The following is a 26,166-nucleotide window of genomic DNA, read 5'->3' on the forward strand; positions in this document are numbered from 1 at the left end:
CCGGATTGAGGCACAAATATAATTCCATATAAAAAGCACCTTCAGATTAAAGGTCCCATGGCATGAAAATTTCACTTTATAAGGTTTTTTTAACATTAATATGCGTTCCCCCAGCCTGCCTATGTTCCCCCAGTGGCTAGAAATGGTGATAGGTGTAAACCGAGCCCTGGGTATCCTGCTCTGCCTTTGAGAAAATGAAAGCTCAGATGGGCCGATCTGGAATCTTGCTCCTTATGGAGGTCATAGTAGCTACAGACAGAAATGGCACATACTAAGGAAAGCTTATTGTGGGACTGGCTCTCGTGGCTGTAACTCTGCACCAAGGCTGAATTTCAGGAAAGAGACTTCAGATACAGTATTAGGGGACCACTAAGGTCTATATAAAAGCATCCAAAGAGCACCATGTCATGGGACCTTTAAGAGTGCTGATGTTATTCCAGCGCTGCAGGTCATTTGAACTGTGAACTGACCAGTCACCTTCAATCACAAGACTGATAGAATGGGCTGTGAGATTTCAAAGGCTGTCTACACAGAAACATAAATTCTGCTTAGACAACGATAAAGATCAATCACACGTGGTGGAAAAAACTCTGATTTGAGGTGGCAGTGTAAATCAGATATTACCATGGAACCTATAACTTATTAAAATACAACTGCAAAGCAACTCTATAATACACTTCTTTTTTCTTTTCTTTTTTTTTTACATTTTCCATTGTTTTCCACCTTGCTTAAGATTGTTGTAATATTATATAATCATTTCACATTATCTTTTACAGTGCATTTGCAATGACTAGTTAGACAAAAGAAACTGCAATGAATAAGGCTGGATCACTCTATGAATCCACAAGTATGAAAACAAGAACAAAGAATCAGAGCTTCCCTATGTTTTACTCCATGTAAGCCCATATGTGTTCCAAGTGCACAAAACTAATGATTTGTATTTACTTGCATAAACTCAGCAGCAGTCAGTCTACTGAAAATGATATTACAAACTCAAAAATCATCTCTGTGTGTTGTGTTATTCTGTTAAATCTCAAACATTAATTCTAATGGTTGCTAAGGATAAAGTTTCAAATGCACTAAACATGGGATGGATCCATAGTCTTCACAGTCAAAAGCCATTGATTCTTTTGGTTCTGTTCACAAACAGGTCCACTAATTATCCGCCAAATATTTCCCTGTGAAGTAAAACGAAATATCAGAGAAGCAGAGAAGTTGAGCGTGGAGTGTCTGTGTGCATTTAGATGACTATACCAAAGAGGTCACACACAATACTGATACTCAAACTGACCTGCAGCAAATCTCTTCTTGATCAGCGATAACCGGTAGCCAGTCCCAACCAGCTGGATGTCGCACCCCGACAGAGTGCATCCCTCACTGCTGAACTGGACTGCCAGCTGTGAGGGTTTACAGGGACCTTCTGTCATCTGGAACCGGCCCAGAAGAGCCCCTACTCCTGTAGGACGCAGATACAGTATTGATAGGTTTGTGTGGGTTTCTGTTTCTGTTACTTTGTGTAGTGAAATGATAACATTTTGATAGAAGAATAAAGAATATACTGTATAAATCAATCCAAAAACAATGCCAATACCAATACACTTTTTGCCTGTAACTGAGATTTCAGTTCAGTGCAGTGACATAAGGGAGAATATAATGAGACTGATTCTCTGTTTAGCAAGAAGATTATGTAAGAAAATGAATGAACACATAAAATGAACACTTACCTCCATTTTCAGATCTATGAGAGAGACTGGGGATTTTCCACTGTATCGTCTGCTGCTCTGGATTCCTTTATGAGAAAGTAATTCCACATTACAGAGGTTGTTGTTGCTGTCTGTCTGATAAATTAGGCCTAAGGGCATTTTTCACACTATACACACTATAGTTGGTTTGCTCTGGTCCGAATCAGTTGATGAGTTTGTAAAGTTGGAGTGTTTTTCCTTTGGTTCGGTTTCTTTTTGAATCAAAATGCATTACTACAAACCACACAAGAACGTTCGTTCCCCTTATTGGTCAGATGTGTCTGGGACGGGAGCACAAAAGTAAATACAGAAAGAAAGTCCTGTGTTCTGGACTACTGCATATATCTGACTACAGTCAAGCTAGCCGTCTCTCGCCTCTACATGGTCAAACCGGTTCATTTCATTAAAATCATTTTCCAGATATTGCTTCTCAAGCAACGTTACTGTGTCTGCTCTGCTCCGCTGGCTCAGCGGCTGGTTTGACCACAGAGATGCGAGTGACAGCAAGCTGCTACAGTTTGCATGCCCTGCCGCAGTGCAGATTGCAAAGCAGACCTGACTACAGGAGCCATTTAGCTCAAACTTGCAGAGTACACCTGGTAGCTGGGTCAAATCACGTTCTCACCACAAACAAACCAAGTTTATCATAAACGGGTTTGTCTGTGACCGGACAGAGACCCCCTCCTCAGTGCGATTAGTGTGTTCACACCTGCCCAAACGAAACGCACCAAGAGGATAAACACTCCAGTGTTCGATTAAACCGAACTAAACAAGGCAGGTGAAGAAGTCCATGTCCACGTTATTACAGAACAACTTGAAGATTAAAGAGTGTTTAGAACTAGTTTTCTGTCTGGCATTTTTTTTAAATGAAAAACTTACATTTGAAACTTACAACATAGCATCTAAACATCCCATCATTTTGGGGAAAGGGTGTGAAATTGTTCTAGGTTGGATTAAGCCCCTCCATATGAGCCCCTTGAGCCGGTCCAAAATGCAAGGAGTCCTTACCAGGTGGCGGGGGGGATCATGGCCTGGAGTTTGGCCATGCCTCCATCCACAGGAACCAGGAACTGGATGTTGTGTAGTGGCACGGGGGCGGCCATGGCCTCTGTGTTGTATTTGTAGTCTATTCTAAGGTCTGTGTTGGTGGTGTCACCTCGCCAGCTCACCGCCAGGTTCAGAGGAGTGGACTGGATCCCCTCTGCTGACACCTGAGACACATGGAAACACAAGACGGTGAGATATATGGATGGATAGATACTATAGTTAGATCAACTAAATACATAGACCAATGGATATTCAATACCTGATATTTGATCATGTCCACGTTGTAGTATGTTGCCTGAGGCTTCTGTTCAGCCACTTTTTTCAGATGACTCATCAAGTTTGGCATATTCACCCAGAACTCCTTGGTGTCTACACTGTCTGTTGTGGAATCACTGAAGGATGAGAGGTACATATTTGATTCAGACAATCTCAACATCAAGTTACTCCATCAACCATGTGAGCACCATAATTAGATACTTCTGATAATAAATAGTGTGTGTGTTTGCCTGTAATGTTCATCTTACCAGCACAACAGCTGTGGATTGGGGAGGACCTGCTCCAGTCGACTGTAGTTGCTGATGCAAAAGGTGAGGATGGGTTGAGTTGGGTGGCTGGCAAAATGCCTGGTTATGCCGGCAGGGAAGGACAGCACCATCTCCCCTGTGATCTTCACAACACATCTGGGACGGAGGGAGTGAAGAATCAGATCTCAGAGATCATGCTGAACAAAAATGCACACTGCCAGAATCCCTTTAGCATCAAAGCTGAAGTGCAAAGTCGGTTTGTAGCAAGAATGTGTTTATTAGTATATAAAAAGAGACTCTTCATCTAGCTACTGATAGCAAAATGTTCCATCATTTCTGCATTTTATCAATGCATACTGATCAGTGATGGTCCCACTATCCAAAACAGAAAAAATGCTGGCCTACTTGCTGGGGTCTGCGCCTTTGAAGTAGGCATTGATGGTTTCTGTGAAGGCAGCTGCCACTGGCAGAGTGTCCTGGGGTCCCATGGTGAGCGGACTGGGTCCTCTGGAGCATCCTGTTGAAAACACAGACACACACACACACACACACACACACACAAAATACACCTAAATACATTAAGACTATGTCTATTCTCTTTGCTCCTTGCCTATATGCTCAAACGTTCCTCTATGGGTTATACACAAAGGATAGGGGAGTAATAACCAAAAAAAGCAAAACTCAACAATCCATTTAGAAACCGGATTCTATGTAAGTGAGCAGGGCATGGGATGGGATGGGCAGCAATATTCTGGCTCAGTGAACATGACCGTGGAAATGACTGCAGCTAAAAAGAGGGCAGGTGCATTCAGCCCATGCACTGCTGGGACCACAGTAGCATTCTGGCTTGACTCACCTTCAAAAGCTAAATAAAACCTGCCGTGGTCAAACCATACCAGAGGCTGTGAGGCCTCTGAGTGAGCAGAAACATGAGGAGGACAAGACTGTGAGACAAGGACATGACGATGAGCGACAACATGGAAACAGACTGAGATGTGAGGCTAAAGAAAAACAGGAAGAGCAAGAGGACTTGCTAGTAGTGTACCTGTGGCGGACATGTTAAGGTCCCTTCCTAAGGTTGGAGTGGACGCTGCACTCTGTAAGATAATGGAGGAGATGGAGGAAGAGCTCTCTGCCCGGGCCAGGGGGGCGAAAGGTGGGGGGCTGCCTGAAACCGGAGGACTGAAGGGCCGAGTCTGGAGACAGCACACAACAACAATTGTATTAATAATCAGTTTACACACTATTTTATTTCATCAAGGGAGAGAAATGCAAACAGAGACTGAGAAATGAAAGGACACTTCACATGTACCAGGTCTGTGATTGGTTTCCCTGGGGGCAGCTTTGGTCGCGAGGACGGTCGAGGAGGAGGAGGCGGGGGGACTGGACTGCCTCGAGACTGAGGCGTGGTGGGACGGGCTGGGGACGAGGGGCCTGCGGCACATACCAGTGTCTGTGGTTAGCACTGCCTTCAGATCACAGTGAGAGAGATTATCATTCAACATCAGCTCCAACATTTCCACTCATGTCACTTTCGCAGAGAGAGTACTGTATGTCCTTACCGGAACATACTTTAGACAGTAACGTGTGACCAAAATTTGATTTTAAAGCTATAGTGCGTAGTTTCTGTTTCCCCCATGAGGAATTCTAAGTAATGACAGCGTGTCCACATGATACAAGCCTTCCATGATTGCGCACTACCCCCACCCCTGCTTTTCGCAGTTGCTTGTATCCAAGGAGGACACGGAGGATTAAAAAAACATGATGGACTCTTAAGAAGAGGTAATTATCTTCAATCAATTTTCTGCGCATGAAAGTCGCCAGACGACACCATTTTCTGAACATAGCCATAGTGAGAAATACAGAGAGAGTTGTGTGGAGCTAAAAGTCCTAATTAGCTTTGTATCAACTCATTTGGCAATGGCTTGAATGTAACGGAAGTTAATTAATAATAAATAAATAAAGGTACGCATTAAACCTTTAAAGAGCTGCCATATTTCACTTCTACAATTTATTAAAAAGATTCACAGCTGTCTGGTTCTGGGATGCCACAAAATTACTGCTGAGCCTTTCGCAGGTGTTGTGGGTCTGAGGGTCCTGTTAATTAATAAAGGTCTGACATGGGACGTCCGCTATCTATAATCACCAATTGTAGGTAAATACTTTTTTTTTTTAAACATACACAAGTTTTTAAACATAACTGGAGCTTTATTTGTCATTGGTCACCTTGGAACAACAACATAATGTCCTGTGTATTTTAAATTATAAAAGATCATTTTGCATCTGTCCCTACGATAAAGTTACTGGTGGGGCATTAAAGAAGTATGTATGGTACAGAATTACATTGCTAAGGATTAAGAACATAATAGGCTGTTACCTTACAATCATACCACTAGATGTCAGTAAGAAGCAGTAGCACATGACATAAACCATTCCACTTTTTCTCTAACCAAAATTGGTTGGGTTAATTTGGATTTCTATTCAGACTATAGTGTCTTAGTGAAACTGCAGGAAGGACGTTACATTACACGGTAGATTTACTGCACCCTTATCTTTAAAGGAAACGGTGCAGTAGCTTTCTATGGTTTGTGCATTTGTGCACATGTCCATAACTTTGGAAGGTACAAGGACTCCGTCAGGTTGTAGCTAAAATAAGCATACACAAGCCATTCCTAAAATTGGATTTAAAATAAATGTACAACTTTTGTTAGCATCGCAATCGGTGTGTTTGTAGTCATGTGATTTTTATATGAAATAAAGCTTTGATCCATGCTTACAAAATAGCTTGAACTACATCACTTTGCAAGATTATGTATATTTCTTTTAGGGCAGCAAGTCATTTTATTAGGTTGTGTAGCTTCAACTAACAAAGAAATAATGAAAGATTCCCTTAAAAATGGAAGATATTTGTAATGTAATAAAGTACTTTGAATAGTACTCTTACCTTAATAAATTATAATTTTTTACTCATGATGTAATGACTCAGTCTAATAATGAAGGTATTCAAACAATTACAATATTAGTAGTTAGCATTTTTATTACGCTCTTAGTTAATTAAGTGTTACATCACTTGATGAAGTCATTTTTTCTGGTAACTGTATAAATATAATGTTACACTTTTCAGAATAAAGTCAAATTACTCATGTTTTTTGGAATTTAACTCATGTTGTCACTGTAGCAGTTGCTTTTCTAAAATTGCTTTGAATAAAGGTTCCTAGATAGTAAATGAGTCAGCTAGTCAAAATAATACTTCTTTCCTGTGTATCTGACAAAGATGGGGATGAGTGTTCTGCAGCTGGTTCAGTTTACATCCCAACACCTAACAAAACGTAAACAGATCGCTAAGAGGACCTGCGTTTCAAGCATCTCTGTTGCATTATTTTGGTGGCACCAATGGCAGCGTCATTCTAATTTATTCAAACAAACCAAGCTAAAGGACACTCCAAAGTTTAAATACACATCTCCAATCATACTTTGTGTGTGGGCAGCATAATTGACCCCTGTAAACACACAGAAAGAGTACTCACTGCTGCCGGAGGAGGGCCCTGGGGAAGACATAATAGACCTGTAGGTGGTTGGAGGGAGAGGAGGTGGCGTGCCCCTGAAGCTCGGTGTCAGCTCTCTGGGTGAACCCACAAAGTCTGAGATATCATCTCTCAGGTATGCTCCCTCTGGAGTCCTCTTTCCCCCCATGCCCCCCAGGACCAGGGGAGATGTGACTCCTGGCCGAGGAGACCTCCGCTCTGCTGGCAGAGGGGGCACAGGGCTGATTGGGACAGGGGACGAAGAGTACTCTGCAAACTGCAGCACCTCCTCATCGATCGCCTCGTGGTCGAAGCATATTGGAGGCGAATTAGAGGGGGAGAAGTCGGGAGGCAGGGGAGGGGCTGGCTCATCCGGAGGAGGAGGTCCGAGCACGATGGAGGAGGGTGATTCTGGTGGCGTGAAAGGAGGAGGAGGAGACCCGGGAGAAAGCGACGGAGGCGAAGGCGGGGGCTCGTTTGGCGGCGGACCTGGAGAGAGACAGGGGGTGGAGGGGGTGGACGAGGGCGTGTCTGGAGGAGGAGAGTCCGGTGGGGGAGGGGTGCGGGCTCATCGGGCGGCGGGGGTCTGTCGCTGGTGAAAGTAACCCATCTGGGAGACATCGTTTCCTCACTGGTGTGGGTGCCGTCCGTGGGGCCGAACACGTCGTCTAGGTCAGGGGCCGGGGAGCCTCGGTAAGAGGCGGGGGACAGGACGTTCAGGTAGATGGGGGCAGACCTGCGAGCTGCCCTTCCATTGGGTAGATCAGCTGCAAAGAAGTTGTGGTTGCATTTAGATAAAAGCTCTCATTGGGATTTAACTGTGTGATTGATAGAGAATGCTGTTTTTTAAAGCTACATTTACCAGCAGAGTCCGAAGAATAGCCGTAATGACTTCTTGATGGAATGTTTTTAGGAGGAAGCGGAGGAGGGGCTGCAACAAGGGCGGGGGTCAGGCCTGTTTAGCACTACAGAGGACAACATTTCAAATATGTACTGATGTTACTGAGGTTCATTCATGCCAGCTCACCTCCTGTCGGGAAACTTCTGCTCAGCTGTGATTCTGAGCATGGTCTTGATTCTCCCCATACTTCAGTAGGGACCACTGTGATTGGATAATGACGAAAAAACAATAAACGTCACCTCTGTAAACTGCTCCTGCTACGTGACGTGTTTAGTATCAATTCATGTGATGTTAATATCGATAGGAAACAGACCATCATATCTGGCATATTTGGTGTCTGAAGGCAGCCCAAAAAAGGCAGGAACATTCTGCGACAGCCTGTCACTGCAAGAGGAGACATACGATCAAGAACTTTTCCTGCTCTTAGGTTATTCCAGTGGTTCTCAACCTGGGGGTCGCAAGATCATTTCTGGGGGTCGCCAGACGGTTGGGGAGAAAAAAAAAATGAAATAACATATTCTAGACTGGGGAGTGGTTTTTACTGTGTTAGTTTGGTATATGTGTTATATTTAGAGCTTCATGTATAAATCAGGAAGTCCTGGAACACAGAAAGGGGTCTGAAGGCGGGTCAGGGGGAGAGAAAAAAGAACCAGGAGCCCAGATAGCTCAGTTGGTAGAGCGGGCACCCATATATAGAGGTTTACTCCTCGACGCAGCGGGCCCGGGTTCAACTCCGACCTGCAGCCCTTTACTGTATGTCATTCCCCCTCTCTCTCCCCTTTCATGTCTTCTGCTGTCCTATCAAAATAAAGGCTGAAAATGCCCAAAACATAATCTTAAATACAATTAAAAATAAAAATCCACAGAGCCTGGAGCACATTGGACAAGACTAGTTGCTAGCTGCTAAAACCAAACTTAACGGTCATTAAAGCAAAGCATTACTTGTTTATCTTTATTAATCAGAGCATTCACAAAAATCACTCAAAATCAGGATGGGGAGGCGTGTAGAAACAGCAGGGGGGGGGTCGCGACCACCAACCTCATTATTCAGTGGGGGTCATGACTGAAAAGGTTGAGAACCACTGCGTTTTTCAACCTGGAGTAGCACCAATAGCTTACAGACTGAAAAACAGGGGTATTGAACACTGACTGAACTGAATATATTCTGTTGTTGTATTCAATGGTCAATATTTGCTAAAATGACAGACCTTGGCATCTCAGGGGCAGGACTTGGTGTGGGGGTGGAGCGTCTGGGTCTGGCAATCTCTTCACCTATTAGAAACATAACAAAAACTGTTGTTCTATTGCAATTGTATTGATTTATAGTATCACAAAAAACATATGTATAGCTAGTGGCGTCGCTCTATGAATGGCAAAATCGGTCTGTCAGTTGGTCCACTACTTTGGTCCAGACTAAAAACAACTATTGGATGCATCGCCACAAAATTTGATACAGTCATGTTCCCCTCAGGGTGAATTTCAATCACTTTGATCATCCCTTAACTTTTCATCAAGAGCCATGAAGTGTGTCCAATACTTTTGTTTATGGCCAACACATGCAAAACTTACATTCCCATCAGCCTCAGCGGTACGTTGTGTTTAGTGCTAACGTTAGCATGCTAACAAGCTAAACTAAGATAGGGAACATGATACACATTTTGCCTGCTAACCATCGGCATGTTTGCATTGTCGTTGTGAGGGTGTGAGCATTTTTTTTTTGTTAGCAAAATTTTTTAGCAATAGGTGTACTTACAGGACAAATTCCTTTTTATCTGTCCCTGTAAAAGATAGAATCCAAACAAAAGATAAAATGAGCATTTAGACAATATATCACACCACAAAAAACATAAATCACTGTTCCATTCAATTTTAAGATGGGTTTTTTTATAAGACAAGTAACAAAGCAGTAAGATTAAGTGGAACTTCATAGAAAAGTTTTAGCTTCTTCAATTAATTCTGAGGCACAAATATATGTACAAATACATGTTTTTAATTTAATAAAGCCAATCAGTTCAGTCAAATCAAGAAGATATATCAATGTAAACATATAGAAATGCATAGACTTCTGTTACCACAGTATCATATTTTTCACTTGTTTTTGGAAAATAAATAATAATATTGAGACTTAAAACTATGTATTATTTTTATTTTGCTGTGTATACTTTTACTCTCTGCAGTGCATTTTCTTTGCAACGGATGAGGCAGCAGGGATTAGAAAGCTGTGCTTCAGGCTGTCGGCTTTGAAACAGCCAGCAGATGGTGTAAGAAACTCACCGGGCTGCGTCTCTGAGACCAGCAAAAAGGAAGAGAGAACAGACCTGGGTCAGAGAGTGAGTGACAAATCAGTCAAATGGACACCAACTAAAACTGCACACATCGCACCTCTTTACTTGCACCGCAAAGCCTTAATAATGCAACATGAGCCATAACACCCTCGAGATTATGAGGACAATCCCAGCATCACCTACGACCAACACGCACGGTGTTCTATGTAGCAGGTCGCACGGCATGTAAGCTTCACCGAGACCAAATCAATAGGCCTGGAGCTTTGTGTGTGTGTTATGTTAACTGTGCATTATGTAACAAAAACACTTTGCCAGACAGGCTGAAGTAAAGCTGAAGCTAAACAGAAATAAAAAGTCAACAAAAATGGCCTTTACGGCCTAGGCAGGACACCAACGCTCAGGGTGAGACAGAAAATGCATGCAGAAAAAAGAGTGAAGCCATAAAGGGAATTTCTAAGTGAACTATCACAGGGAGGAAAACTTTCTCAAGCATTTCCAAGTAAATTAATGCCATGCGATCACGGTCGGTGGTGATACAGATGTGAAGATGAATGACAGGCTTACCGGACTTCTCTTCTAAAAGATGACAGCAGATTAATGAGAAGAGAAGACAAACACAGAGAGTGGTGTAAGACAAAATTCAACAGCTGTTACCATATTATAAATTGCAGCATGTGTTCTTCTTGAGTACTGTGTGGCAGAACAAGAGTCCTGATCAGCAGCGTTCACCAGAGATGGAGAGAGTGCCAGGCCTCCCACGGAGGCTTTTAGCTCATCCATAGATGGAGGGACACACTTGGCACTGTCCGCCACCAGCGGCTTGATCCTAATTTTGAACTTCTTCTTGCTGTCCTCGTCGTCCTCGGAGTCGCTGGAGGAGAAAAACTGCTTTGCTTGGGAAGCTGGTGAACATGTGTCAAGGACAAAGTGGAATAATGTGAAAGATGGAGGCTAAATCTTTTACAGCATTTAAAGATAACGTATTCTTTTAAAATCTCTCTCTAAAGAAGAGTGAGGTGTCCACTCTGTGTCTCTGTCTGCTGTGTCCCAGTTAACTATATTACAGCTGCTGTAACTGACACTCCTGCTCCGTCTCCGCTAAATCATCCTGCTCGGGGGAAGTCTCCATAGTACCAGCTCTCTATGAATCCATTTCATACTTATAGCTGCTGACACCTGCGGGAGCAAAAACTTAAAAATACCAGTGAACTGAGGGTCAGCTGTTAATGAGAACTGTGACAACTGAAAAGTCAGTCTGAATGTAGTCTCGCATTGCCAGACCTTCCTCCACAGCGCTACGGAGGAGGGTCTGGCTAGTCCACACAGCATTCCGGGATGGGAGAAAAACGTGCTCTGAATTATTGGCGTTTCTTTAAACCAATCACAATCGACTTGGGCGGGGTTAAGCGCCACACGGAGCAACAGCGCCTCGGCGAAATAGCCTCAGAAAGGAACTCATTTGGTGGAACATGTGTACGATCAAAGGTTGTTTTAGTCGTGCAACAGACAACTCAGATTGGACAGATAGTCTAGCTAGCTGTCTGGATTTACCCTGCAGAGATCTGAGGAGCAGTTAACCGTAGTCCTCAGAAATCCACCGGAGTTTAAAATGCCAACACAAAGAAAGCGGAAGGCAACGGACATCCGGCCGAGATGAAAGACATCCGGCGGAATTTCCGGCAGCACCTGAACAATCCCTGAAGTGGACGTTGTGCGTATAGACTAGTCCGAATGCAAAGTGTCTGTCCGGCTGCCCTCCTGCTCTTTTCTTTTTTCTCAGTTTAAGGGACATACACATGTGATGTGGCAAGAGAGGGGGGGGGACTATTGATTTGGTTTAGTTAATGCGGAGAAGCACTCATTCAATGAGCCACTTGAGCCAAACAGCTCAATAGTTTTGCGGGAGAAGAGTCCCAAGACTGCTTCCTCTCTTCACTGCAAGGATATCATCGCCCTCGTCACCGGGCCGGAGGCTGAAGCCCTCCTCGTCCACGTCAGGAGAGGCCTGGAAAAGAGAGAGGAGAAAGGTGACAGTAATTTCCAGTCGGTCACACACTGGTACAGAGCCATCACTAAACTCATCCCTGTGAACGGCTCTGCGTATAAATGGGGATCAGATTTTACAGATGTCTTGCCTGAGACGGGCAGCTGAAGCTCCTGCACACTCACAGAACTATGCAGCCATCACTCTATTTGTCATTTTAAACCTAGTGTTATGTGACACTGATAGCCACAGCACAGTGGCTATCAGTGCTCACAGAACGTATTGTAGCTGCAAAGTCCCTGCTTGGTCAGAAACATCAAAAAGGAGGAATAGGCTTCGCATACTTACATATCTGTCCCAGTCAATCTCCCCATAGAAACCATTTGGGGCTCCATTGGCCTTTTTCTAGTAACAAAATGGAGAAAAAACAATTAAATGCAGTATTAAAATGTCACTGCAAATAATTAATTTGTATAAATAAATAAATGATAAACAAATGTTCTTAATAGAGAGACTTTGGTTTATTACAATTTATTACAAGGTTTTAATGTTGTAGTTTTGGTCATTATTCCTGTCGGTAAAATTAATGTTTACAAACACCAAATGAATTGTGACAAAATTGCTGAGAATAAGTAAGACAGGGCAAGAAATATAAGCAGTCAGATAAAGAGATAGTTTTGTTTAAAAGCCTGTGTAATGCTTACTTATTTGGGAGAAAAAAATAAAGGCAAAAAGTGAAATTAGTATCCAAACAGTTGTAAACATCCATTAGAATTTATATTCTGACTTTCTGGTTTAACTTTGACCTATCATAGTTGACGTAGTTTTTTGCACACAGTTTTCCTGTGCAGAAAGGGTTACTACCGACATTTCAGATGGGCTGACTTTTGTTTTTCACCTTCAAATTAAGAGGTTTAGATCAAATGTTGGCTTGTTTACAACCTGTCAGATCGTCAGCTTGTTGCTGTCGTGGCGTCGCCATGTTTTCAGATTTCAGCAGTTACTGTGGTGAGTACAAAGTTCATCATAACGAAGTAGAAATGATGACCAAAACTACATAAACCAAGCTGTAATAAACAGGAGTTATCTTTTAAAGGCAGTAATAACTGCTGTAACACACTGTATTTGGATACGTTCCTTTATTAAACAGCACTGTGCACTGTTTACTCTCAAGAGAGAGAACAGAGAGGAAATGTCACACATTTTTTTCAATGAAAATGTCAAATGTACATACATTTCCTTTCTTTCTGCTTCCAGCTCCTTCTTTGTTAGGTGAAGTCCTGCTTGAAGAAAAAATATATATCATAAAACTAGTGCCAATACAAAATATGAGGTTTGGTACTGATTCAAGCTTACTTTTTCTACAATACCTCTGTCAAAACACCAACAGTAGTACAAGAGTCTTGCATTAAATAAAATAGTCTATGAAATCAGGAACTTTCTCATCAGACATTCAATATTTGACTATCAATGTTTTTGATACCCGATGCTAATGACCCAATTTGGTCAATCCCATTAGACTATTTAGGTTTGTACCCAGCCCTATTCATTCACATTTTCAAACGGTTTCATTTTCAAACTGCTTTCAGTGGGTGGTTGTAAAACTCGGCATGTTAATTACAAGTCTGAGCGAACTCACGTTGCATCTGTATCCTTGTCTCTCTTTCGTAAGCCCAGGGCTTTCCTGGTTCGTTTTTTCAGTCCTAGTGCAGAGAGAGGGAGGGAGACCAACATCATGAAGTGATGAATTAGTTTAATGCTAATATAAAGCCTAATAGTTAACTGTCAAGTTAACGGTCTTGTCATTAAAATGCACTTAAAAGCAAATAACACAAAAGAGTAACAGGCTAATGTACAGTAACTTGAGGATAAACCTGTCCTATAGTGGATACACAGGAAATACAGTAACCATAATAAGTTGATATAAATTAATGTATTGATTCGGGACACAAACATGCTGCCATCTGAAGAAAGTCTCCACATAAAATGCAGCAGCGCAGATGCAATCCCCTTAAGTGTCCCCTCTCTGACTATATAGAATGGAAAGAAAACACGAGCAAAGGTTGAACAATGTGTCCACTTCATTAGTGAGATTCAAAGGAGAGTGTGGAGAGATCTACTACGGCAGCAACTGTCAGCCAAACTGGATGCCAAGACCCCTGCAGCACTGACGGTTGGCACCACGTAGCGCTCGAATCAGGACGACTGTGACAACAAACAAAAAGGTTTTTGCGTAAGTATTGAAAGGTTGGAATTGTAGTGTAACGCTTCATCTGTATTTTTATTCCTGGTTTGCGGTATTACGTATGTAAGGTGAATCCACAAACACTGAAAAAACTACAATGTACAGTTATTAAAAAACAATACTTAAAACACAAGTGCAGAAACACGTCAAACAGGGAGCCGTTTCCCATAAGTCTGATCCATCGGAATCGTATGCCTCCAAGCTTATCGATTCCTTTTATCGATGCATATTTCCTACCTGACAGAATGAGCTACTCTACTTTTAACCACATTTATAGGAGGTAGTAGTCCATTCTGATAGATATTTCCTACTTGAAAGAATGAGCTACTCTACTTTTAATCCCATTGATGTGGGTTATACGTCTGCTTCTCACACATATCTGACCCGAGTAGCTGCTGAACAATGCTTTTTGCTAAGGTAAGTCAGGAGTGGAAGGCTTAGTTCATCAGATTAGTCTGACAGGATGAGCTACTGGTAGTTCATCCTGAGTAGGTAGGGCAAACTGCCAGAACACCGGCATGTTTTTCTGACAGTCGCGCATTGCAAAATAATGACGTCTAACTTGTGCGTCTACACTGGTGGAAACTTGTAGGAGTCATCAATAATGAATCGGATCGAAAAGCAGAATCGATAATGGCATTGGTATCAATAAAATCTTATGATTTCCCATCCCTAGGGCTGTCGTTTTTTTCTGTGCTGACACAGTAATTGTTTTTTAACTTGGTTAAAATCAGGAAGCTTGCTGAAGTGGATGTCTAAGAAAATGGACATCAGGAACACACCACATTGTGTCAGAATGACTGATGAAAGAAATGAAAAACACCAAGTACAGCTGAGGTGAGAGACATTTCACTGGATAAAAACGTTGACCAGCTTGTGGCAATAGACGAAAAGTCAAAGAACCACCAAAGTTGGAAAGAAAAAAGTTATTAGCGTTTGATTTTGATGATTGAAAACAGACACAGAATTGTACACTTCTCTGTCAAATTGAGCCAAATAGCTACTCAGTGTTGGTGTGTCCCGCTCTGCACATGCACTAACAAAAACAACAGAGACAAGCCAAAGCCCAGCAAACTTGAGTTGTTGTTGGTGAACTTTTTTTTAAACTAAATGAAGCTTAATGAGTTAGGCTAATTAATGTTTTGTTATAAATAAGCTGTTAAAAGTAAGAAGTCTTAAAGGTCCCATGGCGTGAAAATTTCATTTTATGAGTTTTTTTAACATTAATATGAGATCCCCCAGCCTGCCTATGGTCCCCCAGTGGCTAGAAATGGCGATAGGTGGGGTGGCCTCTAGCTCACCCAGTAAGAGCGTTCGCCCCCATGTTGTTGCAGCGGCGCAGGTTTCGAATCCGACCTGCTGCCCTTTGCTGCGTGTAATCCCCCATCTCTCTCCCCCTTCCACTTTCAGATAAAGGGAAAAGCCCCCCCGAAAAAAAATTGCGATAGGTGTAAACTGAGCCCTGGGTATCCTGCTCTGCCTTTGAGAAAATGAAAGCTCAGATGGGCTGATCTGGAATCTTCTCCTTATGAGGTCATAAGGAGCAAGATTACCTCCCCTTTCTCTGCTTTGCCCACCCAGAGAATTTGGCCCACCCATGAGAGAGAGACATCATGGCTTTCAAACGAGCAAAGTGGCAGTTGGTCAAGGCCACACCCCCCACCCTCCACCTTGCCCCCCCTCTCTCCTCCTCAATAGCTACAAACACAGAAATAGCACATCCTAAGGAAAGCTTATTGTGGGACTGGCTCTAGTGGCTGTAATTCTGCACCAAGGCTGAATTTCAGGAAAGAGACTTCAGATACAGTATTAGGGGACCACTGAGTCCTATATAAAAGCATCCAAAGAGCACCATGTCATGGGACCTTTAATTAGTTCTCTATTTACGTTGCTGTCACTTTAAAGACTCTCAGCTGGTAACCGCTATGTCGCGTGAGCCGTAGTTAGGAATTAAACGAATGCTACAAACAAACGGTTCAGTGATTTATGGTTATAGTGTAGCAAGCCAACTACAGTTACATTTGCCTATATTTATGCCTAGAGTAGCATCGTTGGTATGTATTCATTCACTGTTTTAAATGATTACATAGGTTCATAGATCATTAGTTTGATGTCAGTGTTGTTTTGTGTTAAGTTTATATTATAAATGTCCATAATCGCTAACGTTAGTGCTATGACTAACGTTACATGGTTGCTAGGTAACTATAAGTCACAGGACAGGCTACACTCGTATGAATGAACGTAATATTGTTTACATGTACAAATGTCTTTGTACAGCATAATCACTATCACAATCACTATCAGTTTAATAGTCATGAATTATATTGTGTAATGGTAGAAAGGAAATATCTGAATTGATGAAATTACATTCTGAACATTCCGTAGGCTATATTGTATGTTAAAAGCTAGCATAGAAATTATGATTAGTCTGTTTTTGTATGTTACAGTTTCACACTTTCCTTGCAACGTCATTAAACCTGTGGACTGTTCAGAGTCTTGATGTTAGGAGAGAGTTTGGCTGGCTGTCAGTGTATAGAGCAATACCGAAGACAGAACAATTAACATTGACAATCCTCCTGCTTCCCTCAGGTTAAAGATATGTAAAATCAATTTAACTGTATTCCACATGTACCTGTATGATACCTCTGATAAAAGAAAGACAGTTTACCACTTGTAAAACACGAGAGAATGACCAACAGCTAAATCTCCTAATGGCAAAAGAAATCACTAAAGGAGAATGTTCTCTTTGTATGTATTGGCTGTGGTGTAGAACATGTTTTTTTTCTCCCAAAATAGACAAGTGACAGGTTTGCATAACAGTGTTTTAGAAGACAAGAGAGCACAGTGGATTCTCACATTCATACAAGAGCAACAGGGACACGTGTGACGGGCAGTTGGGTGGATGAACATTTTGTGATATTCAGAGGCAGCTCAGTTTGTGCTCTTTTTTCCCTTTTCATTTAGATTTTATTATAGATTTTCAATGACGTGGAGCAGGGATTACAGTGTTACATTTTTTTATGCATATATTTCTATTTAACACATAATGTGACCACAGGAATGCATCCATGTATGTGATCTTACATCAAAACATGCTTTGCTCCAACACATAAATACACTTTTTTTTTTTAAGCATTATTTTACAGGAACAGACAAGATGGTTGGGACCAGAGTGAGTATTATACATTATATTATATATGAGTCCAACAATGACGTAAAAAGGTCAGATGAAGACCTACAGTGGTCAAAACCAATACTGGGACTTCGATAACAGTTCCTAATTGATACTTTTTTCGTTACCAATTTTATAAAAATCCATTTTAACATAAAGAAATTACAACATTACGGCAAAAATCTTTTTATATATTTTTCAGCTGCATACCTACGATGTGTAACATAAGACAGCCAATCACCGACATGATTAGATCTTGGTAGAAGCATGGTGCATGCTTATTGTCTCACTAACGCCGATGAGATTTACTCCTTGGGTATTGAAATTTGGTATTGAATGAATGAGGCATTTTCCGATACTCGATACTAAGGAGCCAATTTGATCGGTGCCCAAAAAGTATCGAATTCGGTACCCGGGACTAGTCAAAACATGTTGGCTTTTTTTAACGATTTAGCCACTACAATAAAAGCTTTTTAATATTTCCTTCCTTGTTGTTATTATTTTTTGTTATATTTGGAGTGCCTTCCTGTCTATCCAATGACCTTGCTATATTACACAGAGAAGAGGGCATGATGTTGTGAATCCAGGAATGACTTTATTGTGACCCATAAGCCATTATGCGCCATTTGTGTTCTTTGCTCATTACCTCTTTTTGTAATTTATGTGCTGTTTAAAAAAAGGAACATACTTTTGCATTGTTGATGGCTCATTTATTTTACTTGTTCCATATATAGAGTCCTGTACTGATTGTTGTGTTTTTAATTGTTGAGAGGGAAATTAAATCAAACTGACTTTGAAATCAAAATATTGAGTCACTGATTTGATGAAACATCACACTCAAATTGAAATCCTGATAATAAGACTAATGTGAACTATAAATGTGAAGACAACTGCACTGGTGCTCAGTACCATTCACTTGGGATGAAGCTCTCCTAGGTACTGAAGGACATGTCAGGGCCTGTGATGTATTAGTAGCTAGCTGGGCTGCTCAATAGCACAGATTATCCCTGCATCGTTGCTCTTTATCAGTGGAGACAGCTCTGAACAGCGAGCCTTCTGTCCAGCCTAACCGGCACGTGTCTTGTGTGATAAGAAGTAAAAATAGACAATCCTGACATTAATATGCGACAAACTTGCTGAACAATATGATACATCTTGAGGGAACAGACTGCTGCTTTTGTAACCCATTTACAGAGTTTGCCCAAGGAGATCCCTACAACACTCATTAAACAGTGTAATTATTATATTAGCTGTAAATATAGTTTGGGTCTTCTTCTTGTGCAGAAACAAGATAATTGGATACGTTTCTGTTAAACCCTTTGCATTGACCATAGTGGTGATTTCACGTGTTACCCTGCTACAAATGGCATATACTTTGCATTACTGCAGACTATTTTTCAGTAAAGCATAACGTGATGCACCGTCGTTCTTTACTATAGCACCACCATTCCACTTTCAAAATAGGGTTTCAAATGCATATCCTCATTTCCAAAACATTTTGGTAAAACAGGTGTTTCGACAGATTCCCAAATTTCTAGGCAGCCATTTGTCCCCATCCATTTCACTGTGGTATAAATAAGATAAATAAACTGAATGTTCAACTGTTTCTGGGAAACTTGAACATCTGAGATGTAAGATCTAGTCATGGAACAGTAACTTTTTAAATCCAAATAACTAGCTGGTAAAAACGTTGGCGCCTTCACATGGACTCCAAACCTTTTTGTGACATACCACTTTCTTACTTTGAGAGAAAATTCTTAACTCAAGGTGCACTTCCTAGATTTCCTTCAGCCGCATCTTGTGGCCTTCATTAGCAGAAACTCCAGAAGAACTCTGGTAACTGACGTTTGATTTCTTCCAGAGCATTCAGCTGCATCTGGTGGCCTACATCAGTGGAGGGGAGTTTACAACTGAGCCATCTGCATGTGCAGATGAAGGCGACCAGATGTGACTGACACCTCCAGGAGAAATGTTGCAGGTGGATCTGAACAAACCAGCGAGAAGACGTCTCCAAACAGTCCCTTCCATCACTGCTTCAGAAGAATGCGTCCCACAGTTTTTGTAAATTCCTAAAACAGACAAGCTGTCAGATATCCATGCTGGCTGTCAGTTGTGCATAGGTGTAAGAATTCTTTACACACCTATCTCCGCCACAGCAACATTGCCTGCTAAACAACACCATGCCTAACTAAACCTCATCTTTGGCAGCTGGCAAACAAATGACACATTACCACCTCTTATTCCAATTCATAAATAATATTATACTGTTTGATGTGTAGCTTCTCAGCCCACCTTCTAACTGGCTTTACAATGAGGTTGGATGATGCATTGTGCATCTTTTTTTCTGTTCCCTTGCAATGGATCGCCTATCTCTAGAAGGTTTAAAGTTTTGGCAAGTTTATTTTCACACAGTCCTGGCATTAACTGCATCAAAAGGCTGCCTGGAAATAAGGTAATCAATGTAACACTGTATGCTCTGATACATGGTCACCGTTAGTGTAAAGTATGTATGATTTGAAGTTACAGGGCTGAAAGATGCAAAACCACCAGTATAGACCTTGGAGTCAATGTCAAGCTACAGTCGTATAACTGTACAGTTCAAAAAGGGGTCATTTGCACAAATAATCAAAGACGAAGATGCTCATTTCACACTGTCTAAGTTGTCTAACATTATAAGTCATGTTCTGGAGATACTGCATTTCATTATGTTGTTATAGAGATGATAAAACCACATGCTGCACACACAAAAGGGCTGTCATTGCAGCACATGTACTGCAGCCATGTTTAAGTCCAAATAGCATGTACTGAATGTCACAACACCTGACAGCCTATACTGTGTAATCAGCAATGCACGTGTGGTTAAGGAAGGCTATGATAAGCATGTGACATCTGTGTTGTTGTGTAGCTCATGATCTGAGTACAGTATCATGGTAGGCTGACTGCCGGCCTCTTGCTAATAATAGCTAACTTCCATTACCACGTTGGCATTAATGGATGGTAAAGGCCCAGCATCTGTCATGGAGGGTTAGATCTATGATTCAGCTCCTCCGTCACAGTTTACAATGTACTTTACCTCATTCACCACTGTTAACTTTTGGTATGTCATCCTTTACTTCACTTTATGCAACACAGGCACCAAATAATAGATGGTTTAAGCCTCCCTTGTCCTATTGCCATGATATATTATGCAATGAAAGCAACAGCAGAAGAGGTATAAATGAGTGCAGCTTCCTGGAATCCTGAAATACGTATTTTTATGACAAAGACTGTGACATTGTGTAACTAAATTGCTATAATGTGCACAAGCAAACAGAGACACACACACACACACACACACACACACGTGTAAACACAAACAACAGGACCTCACACACCTTCCCTCTCAATCTGTTACAAACAACGTCACACGCACGCACGCACACACACACACACACAGACACACACACAAACCGAGATTATCACACTGGTCATGAATGTAGCTCATTTTAGCTCAAAGGTCCTCTGTGACTGACCGTGCGACAGATCACACCACTGGATTCGCCAGCTTTGATGGCCCAGCGGGACACAAGAGGGCAGGAGGAGGACGAAGAGGGAGGGGGAAACATGGGAAATATAGGAGGAGAAGGAGTGCACAGCACAGATCATTTACCTTGCATCATGACTGCAGATTTTCATCCTATGTTGTCCGCCGGCGCGCACGCGGACAGAAATGTAGAAATCCAGCCGGTCATAGGATTCCTGGGCAGGGCATAGCTAATTCTGCACAGCTCCCCAGCGAAGCACGATGTTGATTCCCTCCACCCCCAAGGGCCCAACTCCCAGACACCCGCACGGGGATGTGGGGTGGGGGGAGAGCTGAGAGGCAGAAGCAGTGGTGGAGGACACAGTGAGAAGAGACACCCGAGGAATATGCAGCAAATCGGAGGATGGGAGGGGAGAGGCGGGGGGGTCTTCTCTCTGTGTGCACGTTAGGCCCCGGCAGCCCGAGCAGCACCGACACACGCCATCTCTGAGAGGGGGGATGCTGAGGAAAGGCAAAGGAGAGAGGAAAAAAAGCAGAGCGGTACAGAGAGATATAGAGAGAGGCAGGGAAAGACGGAGAGAGAGAGAGAAGGGAAGAGGGAGGGAGTGGGGAGGCTCCCTGATGTCACATCTGCACTAAACCAATCCCTGCAACCATGGTCACGTGGTCGCTGTCCCCTGATGCCTTCAGCACCTCTTGGTTTGCCCCAAGCAGACACTCTACAGCCATCTGCATACATATTACACAAGGTCTCACATAATATAATGCACTATTTGAGAAAGTTATGTCTTGCAATTAAATCAGAAAGAAAATGTTCACTTTGTGCTTAGTAGAATTCCCTATATTTGTCTTTGTTATTGGACATTTTGTACAATCATTGACATGTGATTTAGTTGCTGTATTTCTTTTTTTAGGTCTTGATCTTTAAAGGACAATAAGAACCAAAGATAAATTCACAAATCCAAAAAGTGGCACGACTGAATCACTCACCCACAGACAAACACAGGATACAAATAAGAGGTCAGGCACTGTCAAGAAAAAGGCCTCAAGTCTCCTTGAATCCTTTTGTTGAAATCATGAATACACTGGAGGAAAAAAAGGATAACAGAAGAGGAAAAATGATTCCATCATTTTTTTGGTCAGCTTTCTGAATCACATGAGTGAGCGCCAGATAAAAGCTCTGATAAAAGGGCCTCAATGTTTCTTTTGGGGTAAGGAGTTCAGCAATATGTAGTCTACTGTATGCTGGGAGACCTGTCAATACTTTATATACAAATATTCTACAACTAAAAGGGGACCAGTGAAGGGAGGAAATGATAGGGGTGCTGATAGAGATCTTGCGGTAATGTTCTAAGGTCGAAGACAGAATTCTGTGTGACACCAAAATATAAAATAATTGACTTATTTGGATATGGCAGCATGGATATAGATACATTACTCTGAGTAAAAAAAAGTCCAAGTTTTGAAGGTGGCCTCTGGTAATTGAGTGTTATACTCTTAATAAATAAATAATAATGATGGGTTGTTTTTTTTTTTTTACTTTGACTGTTGCTTATTTGGGAATGAATATTTAATGTTTAGAGAGAAATACTTAAGATTTAAAACCAAGCTTTCAGAGAGATTAAATTAAAGATCAACAACATAATAATGAATGACATGGCCAAACGGCAAATAAATGGAGAAGAGGATTGGACTGACAATTGAGCTTAAGGGTCGCCTGCAGGATGTGGAAGCTGAGGATGAGCAAGAATTCCCAGTGGAACTGCAACGTTTTGTATTGCATAAATTTGACCAGTCCAAAGAGAGACACTTGTGCTTTACCTGATGGATTAGAAAATTATGGACTGCAATGTCAAAGGCTAGACCTAAGAATAAGAGGATGCCAAGAGAAGATCATTTGTCCATTTTTAGGAGGAGGGATTTTAGTTCAGAGGAAAAAATGAAGAGAGATGGGACTTTTTTTTAAGAAGCAGTTGGAAAAAATCTTCTATCTACAGCACTATGGAAACAAAAGAGGAATATATCGACTGTACGCAACTACAAATTTAAAGATTGTTTCTATTGTTAAAGATGTGTCACACTGGAGGCCGACAGTGCGTCTACCACCACAGAGTACACACTGTCAGCTGTAACCATTACATGCTCACAGGGAGGAGGAGCCTCACATTTTAGCCTGGAGAGACGGAGAGAGATTATTCCTAACACTATTATGCTGTGTTACACTTTGGTTGAAAAACGGAGATGCTTTGGTCAAAATTCTGCGTATTGGAGCAGAATGACTCAGCTTCACTGATAGGGAAAGGACAGATGGGGAAGGCAGTTAGAGGACTGTGTGTGTGTGTGTGTGTGTGTGTGTGTGTGTGTGTGTGTGTGTGTGTGTGTGTGTGTGTGTGTGTGTGTGTGTGTTCGTGTGTGTGTGTGTTTCTGCTGTGGAGGTCATGTCATTTTAAAAGACGAACATACAAAAATAAACAACACTGATGCAAAGTTGACCTTACACATGCATGCTGTGTTTTCTCTCCCTCTGCTGTCTCTATTCTCCCATGTCAAGAGATTATTGTATGTCAGTGAGGTGGGTGAAATGTCAGAGAGTGTAATCGGACGCAGACACACAAACCCTGTAGCCACTTTATACTTTTGCTTGTTTAATGCACAGCAAGTGTAAGTTTCACTGCCCTTGAGAAAACCAAGTGAAATATGTTCCATGTATTTAGGACACCAGAAAAAGAACCAAACATCCTCATCTACTGTAGTGGCATTCTTTGGTTTGGTATTCCCACTACTGCGGTTTATTCGTAGCTGTTGTCAGGCATCCTGGAGTAAGTGGTAATGAGCTTACCTAACCTGGCGCAACACAACACGGGCTGCTCCCATATGCTTTCCTTAACCAGCTCCTTATGCCATCGAGGGGTCAGAGGTCACAACGACTGGGATTAGCAGAGGAGAGTGGACAGAGCAAGACACATGGATGGAGAGCTGTGAGAAGAGGGATACAGACAGATTACTGTTACTATTTGGTACTGTGCGTCAAATACACAGGGCAAGGTACATGAAAACTCTGAGTACATCACAATAAAACAGTAAAAGGCAAGATATTCTGCTCTTCCACATATAAACTATTATATTCATATAGATTGAATTCTGTACATAAAAAAAAGCTAACTGCATTAAAGGATGGCCTTCACAGAGGCCCACCTGCAGGATACAGTGACAGGATTCCTATTCACCATAAATCCCTTTTCACTCTGTGTGGCTCAATACCGCCACCTACTGGAGGAAGTTACTGAAAGTTCATACACATGACAATACATATCCATACACACATGCATACTGTACAAATACATGGTGTTAATTTAAGAAAATGCTCGAGTGAGTTAAATATTTAATATATTGATTAATTTCACTGACTTTACATTAAAATGTCAACAAAATGCTTGCAACAAAAATCTATTCAATGTGTGTTCTCTTGCTATTGTTTTTGACTTTTTGCTGACAGACTTGAACTAGCAGACATCCATATCATTGTATCTCATTGAGTTGCTTGTCACAACCGGTTATAACTTTTGAGTGAGAATATTTTGCAACCTAACACATAATTCTTGGCCCTTTTTTGGTATCTTTGCAGCAGAGACTGTTTGTGGTATGGAGGAAATATTTATTCATAATTCAAATTGAAAGTCCAAAGAGAAATTGAAAGTCCAAAGGGAAAACAAAGCAAGATCAAATTAAAAATATTATTATTTTTTAAATTTTCCATTTGGCTTTGGCTTTTGAATTTAATATTTGGCTTTTGAATTTCAATTTATCATTGGCTTTTAATTTTCATTTAATATTTGGCTTTTGAATTTCAATTTAACATTGGATTTTAATTTTCATTTAATATTTGGCTTTTGAATTTCAATTTAACATTGGATTTTAATTTTCATTTGGCTTTTGAATTTCAATTTAACATTGGATTTTAATTTTAATTTAATATTTGGCTTTTGAATTTCAATTTAACATTGGATTTTAATTTTCATTTGGCTTTTGAATTTCAATTTAACATTGGATTTTAATTTTCATTTAATATTTGGCTTTTGAATTTCCATTTAACATTGCCTTTTCATTTGGACTTGACACATGTCAATGTAAATGAGGAGGCGTGGCCCAAAGGCTGGTGGGAGGGTCTGAAACCAAAGGGGTGCAGAGGCACCTTATGAGCAGCAGGGGGAGCGTACTGCTGAGGAGCACACTGTTAAGCATCTCTCTGCAGATTCACCACTAGGCTGGGTCTTGTTTCACATGATAGAAAATGATGATGTAAGCTAAACACAAACCACATTTCATGCAACAACCGTGAAGTTTTCATGTAGTTACTATAAATGGGCCCGTGTTAGTGAGGACTAGATTAGGACTGGATTTAAAGCTGATTCTGGTTCCCAACTTCGCCCCAGGTGTGTCTGTTTAAAACACGACTCGGACAACTTCTCGATCTCGAGGACGCACACACACAATCTCAACCGGATAGTCATCGTCCGAACTGCGTCCTCTCCTTTTTCTTTCTCTCACTTTTTTCTCCGGGTGGTGCGCGCGGTGTGAGGTGCGTGTCCGCGCTATTCTCCAACATGTAGCCTACTCAAATATTAAATGAAAATTAAAATCCAATGTTAAATTGAAATTCAAAAGCCAAATGAAAATTAAAATCCAATGTTAAATTGAAATTCAAAAGCCAAATATTAAATGAAAATTAAAATCCAATTTTAAATTGAAATTCAAAAGCCAAATATTAAATTAAAATTAAAATCCAATGTTAAATTGAAATTCAAAAGCCAAATGAAAATTAAAATCCAATGTTAAATTGAAATTCAAAAGCCAAATATTAAATGAAAATTAAAAGGCAATGATAAATTGAAATTCAAAAACCAAATATTAAATTCAAAAGCCAAAGCCAAATGGAAAATTAAAAAAATAATAATATTTTTAATTTGATCTCGCTTTGTTTTCCCTTTGGACTTTCAATTTGAATTATGAATAAATATTTCCTCCATAGTTTGTGTCATCCATGTGTGATCATTATCCTGTGTGTGTCAAAGCAACATGACTCCTCAGGGGCTAACAGAGTGACAGCATCACTGTAGGTCAAGTCGGTGCTGTCAGACATGGTGAGCTGATGTAACCTTGCCGCCGCTCTGTCTCCTGCCCGCCGGAGCTTTTCCAGAGGACAAGAGGCTCGGTCAGTC

At 41.3% G+C, this 26,166-nt stretch overlaps 2 protein-coding genes across 4 annotated transcripts; both read right to left on the reverse strand.

Moving 5' to 3' along the window:
- Positions 1 to 382: 382 nt before the first annotated feature.
- Positions 383 to 9,417, reverse strand: LOC114565983 (SH3-containing GRB2-like protein 3-interacting protein 1). The gene is made up of 13 exons (XM_028594324.1): positions 9,409 to 9,417; positions 8,947 to 9,010; positions 7,470 to 7,604; positions 6,841 to 7,368; positions 4,626 to 4,747; positions 4,359 to 4,509; positions 3,719 to 3,830; positions 3,314 to 3,469; positions 3,049 to 3,181; positions 2,751 to 2,953; positions 1,725 to 1,789; positions 1,292 to 1,456; positions 383 to 1,178 (listed from the first exon to the last, which is right to left on the reverse strand). The coding sequence occupies exons 1-13, from the start codon at positions 9,415 to 9,417 to the stop codon at positions 1,156 to 1,158; spliced, it is 1,866 nt and encodes a 621-aa protein (XP_028450125.1). The 3' UTR covers positions 383 to 1,155.
- Positions 8,947 to 21,481, reverse strand: LOC114565230 (SH3-containing GRB2-like protein 3-interacting protein 1). 3 transcript variants are annotated; one of them, XM_028593146.1, is made up of 10 exons: positions 21,074 to 21,481; positions 13,647 to 13,710; positions 13,242 to 13,287; positions 12,356 to 12,412; positions 11,971 to 12,028; positions 10,753 to 10,928; positions 10,588 to 10,599; positions 10,013 to 10,056; positions 9,492 to 9,516; positions 8,947 to 9,010 (listed from the first exon to the last, which is right to left on the reverse strand). In XM_028593146.1, the coding sequence occupies exons 1-9, from the start codon at positions 21,081 to 21,083 to the stop codon at positions 9,507 to 9,509; spliced, it is 477 nt and encodes a 158-aa protein (XP_028448947.1). In that variant the 5' UTR covers positions 21,084 to 21,481; the 3' UTR covers positions 8,947 to 9,010; positions 9,492 to 9,506. The 3 variants fall into 3 exon arrangements, with proteins under 3 accessions (XP_028448947.1, XP_028448945.1, XP_028448946.1); XM_028593144.1 differs by lacking the exon at positions 10,588 to 10,599 and having other exon boundaries at positions 10,678 to 10,928; XM_028593145.1 differs by lacking the exons at positions 8,947 to 9,010; positions 9,492 to 9,516; positions 10,013 to 10,056 and having other exon boundaries at positions 10,413 to 10,599.
- Between the last annotated feature and the right edge of the window lie 4,685 nt (positions 21,482 to 26,166).

The sequence above is a fragment of the Perca flavescens genome, chromosome 12 (genome assembly GCF_004354835.1).
Source record: "Perca flavescens isolate YP-PL-M2 chromosome 12, PFLA_1.0, whole genome shotgun sequence".
Taxonomy (NCBI): Eukaryota; Metazoa; Chordata; class Actinopteri; order Perciformes; family Percidae; genus Perca; species Perca flavescens.

Coding starts and splice junctions, on each gene's coding strand:
- LOC114565230 (XM_028593144.1), bottom strand. Junction 12,029..12,355: donor AGATTGACTGGGACAGATAT/GTAAGTATGCGA, acceptor TCTCTTTTCCAG/GCCTCTCCTGACGTGGACGA. Junction 10,929..11,970: donor GCCCGGTGACGAGGGCGATG/ATATCCTTGCAG, acceptor ACACATGTTCAC/CAGCTTCCCAAGCAAAGCAG.
- LOC114565983 (XM_028594324.1), bottom strand. Junction 4,748..6,840: donor AGGGCCCTCCTCCGGCAGCA/GTGAGTACTCTT, acceptor TATGTGCCGCAG/GCCCCTCGTCCCCAGCCCGT. Junction 4,510..4,625: donor GGAAACCAATCACAGACCTG/GTACATGTGAAG, acceptor TGCTGTCTCCAG/ACTCGGCCCTTCAGTCCTCC.